General features: G+C 45.0%; 1 protein-coding gene across 1 annotated transcript in view; it reads left to right on the forward strand.

Annotated features, from left to right (window-relative positions):
• Window positions 1–204: 204 nt before the first annotated feature.
• LOC125289454 (F-box/WD repeat-containing protein 7-like) overlaps window positions 205–2,869 on the forward strand; it is an 18,370-nt gene continuing 15,705 nt past the window's right edge. Inside the window, exons 1-2 of the mRNA XM_048236306.1 lie at window positions 205–521; window positions 2,854–2,869. The exon at window positions 2,854–2,869 is cut by the window's right edge and continues 61 nt beyond it. Of these exons, the coding sequence (XP_048092263.1) occupies window positions 483–521; window positions 2,854–2,869 (55 nt within the window). The 5' untranslated portion in view covers window positions 205–482. The remainder of the gene's footprint in view (window positions 522–2,853) is intronic.

Here is a 2,869-nt window from a genome sequence, read left to right on the forward strand (position 1 = left end):
GCTAGCGTCCACAGAAGGTCGGACTGTACCACATTCTTACCACTGGGAGCATGAAACTCGAGCTTTGACTCTGAACAGGCCTGAGAAAAACCCTCCCTCCCTTTCGTCTCGCTCTCTCTCTAGCTCCCCCCCCCTACCCCCCCCTCTCTCTGACCCCACCTCCGCCTTCTGCTCGGCATTCCTCTGTCCCTTCATTATCGTACTGCAGAACCCAGGGAGAGGTAGTCAGTGTGGGAACCGCCAGGCACTCAGAGCGTTCGCAAATCTGGCATGTCACTGGAGCCGTCCTCTCGCTCGCCGTGACTGCGCTTTTCCTCGTCGGGTGTCTTGCCCGAGCATGTCCACGGCAGCTCGGACATACTGTTTGGATTTATCGGGAGAAGTAACATTTGGTGCTTGTGGAAAGATACGGATACGCTCGGCGCAGATTTCTGTGGATTTTACCTACTGACAAGCTAACGCCTCGCAACCAGGGTTGAAAGATGGGGTTCTATGGCACTTTGAAAATGATTTTCTATAAAGTGAGTATACATTTACTCATGCAAAAACGTATCTAGTCATGTTGAGTTGCTATTTGTGTAACCCATAATTTACATTTCGTCTTATGTTGATGAAATTTAGGATATCTCTCTTTTTTCCCCCGCTTCGATAAAGATGGTCTAACCTTGGACTGGCTATGTGGCATGTCCGACAGTGGTGTGAAAAAAGGCGATATTTGCCTGGAGATATTTTCTGTCGCGGGAAGTACGCATGAATTGACCAGTCTCATTTACATAACAGGAGTGGGGGTGTTTATTCGGCTCAAGCAGCGCAAGATCGTTTGGGTGTAAATTCCAGGTGTGACCCATTCATTCGCGCTAAAAGCCTTTTTGTACGTGCCTGATACATATCTAATAAACCACTGAGTCGGATTAGCGCGTCTACCACACAATCTGGGTAAATCGCTTGTGAAATGAGGATGTCAGTTAGCGCATTGATATGGTCGGTGCACCTGCTTGCGGCATTGACGGGAGTTCCCTACATGACGCCCTGGTTGCCTGATTCCTCTGGCTCACCTATATTCAATTTTGTCTGTGTCGCGCTCGCAATATTCCCATGCTTTGTTTCTCCTATTACTCCTTTTAATAAGTGTTCATTGAAACCTCGCGGTGAATCCGAGAGAGTAGGAAATATAACGCAACTAAAATCAGTTGTCGTCTTGTGCACAAGTCAAGCCAAGGGCGATGCTAAAGCTGATGAAACGACCACACAAGTGCTGTGCAATGCACGATCTCGTTCCTTGACCACTGTAATAGTATCTCCCTGTTTAAATATGACGCATATTTGAGGTAGTATGGAATTTTGGTCAGGGCCTCTTGATTTTCTAGGCTGTATCAAGATTGTTCTGTTCTTCTGGGAACAGGAGCGCGTCCAACATCATTGTATTCTTTACAGTGCTAACAATGTTATGTTTTTCCCCTCTGCCAAGGGCGCATTCCTGTAATATTAGTCACGTTTCTTAGCCACCTCATATCACTTAAGGTGCGGTTACGAGGTCAGTGCGGTGTTTTTTTTTTTTTTCAAGCTCCTCCGTAGCCCACCACTGTAAACACATTCTCTGGTTGACTAGTGTTTGTGTAAGATTGCGTTTAGTTATTGCTTTTTATCAGTCCTATATTCCCTTAAAAGTTTCAGACGAGATTAAATTAAATATGCCAATATACCTAAATGGATTAGTTCCTTCCTCCCCTTGATAAGATGTGGCACGCCTTTCATCTCTAATCGCTTTCCTCAGGTTGTTAGACTTAAGAGACAGCTGTCAGACAGGCAAAAGTATTAATGGGGGTTGACACCAGCCGTTAACTCCTTCCCCTTCGCTCTTGCTTCTCTCAATATCTGGCCCTACCTCCCCTTAATTATTTTTCGATGATGGACTGAATGTCAGTGCTTTCGACATTGGGGATGGGGGATACAATAAAAGTATAAATCTGTAGTAGTGCCCCCCATTACTTGTGTTATCTACCTCAAATGTTTTTCAAATGTTGTTTGCTTAGGTTTAACATCAGTGTCAATGAGGAGGACACCCATTTTGGCTTCAGTTGCAGCCACACAAAAGTGTGCCAGAGTGTGAAGTTCTAACGCTGTCAGTCATAACAGCTCAAAAGCATCTGTCTCCCGTCTGGGCCTTTGTAATGCAGATGGTGGCAGCTTTTGTGTTTGTGAATTCCAAGTGTTTGTTTTCCGCAAACTTGTGTGTGCTGCAAGCTCAAGTCGGTTGAGCTCAGAATAATATAAAGAGACACACACACACACACATGCGCACACATTTGCATGCGCGTGCACAAATACACACACAAAAATACACACACTGATAGAGACAGCAAGGTACACACAGGTACCTAACTATGTTGTTGTTTTTTTAAATCAGGTTTGAATTCTTGCCCATGCTGGACACTTTAATATCATTTCCTAACCTGATTCTGGGTGTATCGCTCCTGAAATGTGGTTTTGTAATGAGTTTAGGTGACTTACCGTAAGGCTTTTATGTCCAGAATGTGAAGGCAGCTATTCCATCTCACTTGAGCTGCCTCTATCTAGCCTGACAGGGCATTATTCAAACACATTGGATTGTTTGTGGTCTTTTTCTCGTGTGTGTGCGTGTGTGTGTGTGTGTGTGCTATCACTATTTGCTTTAAGGCTGAGAAGGCTTTTGTCTTATGTGGATTTGTGTTTTTTGGTGCCTCTTTGGCTAAATGCAAATGAAACCTCAACACCCATTTGTGTTTGTGTGCGAGTGTGTTTTGTGCCAGCTCTGGGTGCAGTGGACCACAACCACCTCTCACTCCCTCCTCTCTCTCCCTTTTGTGTTTCCAGATGAAGAGGAAGTTGG

The sequence above is a fragment of the Alosa alosa genome, chromosome 24, assembly GCF_017589495.1.
Source record: "Alosa alosa isolate M-15738 ecotype Scorff River chromosome 24, AALO_Geno_1.1, whole genome shotgun sequence".
In the NCBI taxonomy this organism is placed as follows: domain Eukaryota; kingdom Metazoa; phylum Chordata; class Actinopteri; order Clupeiformes; family Clupeidae; genus Alosa; species Alosa alosa.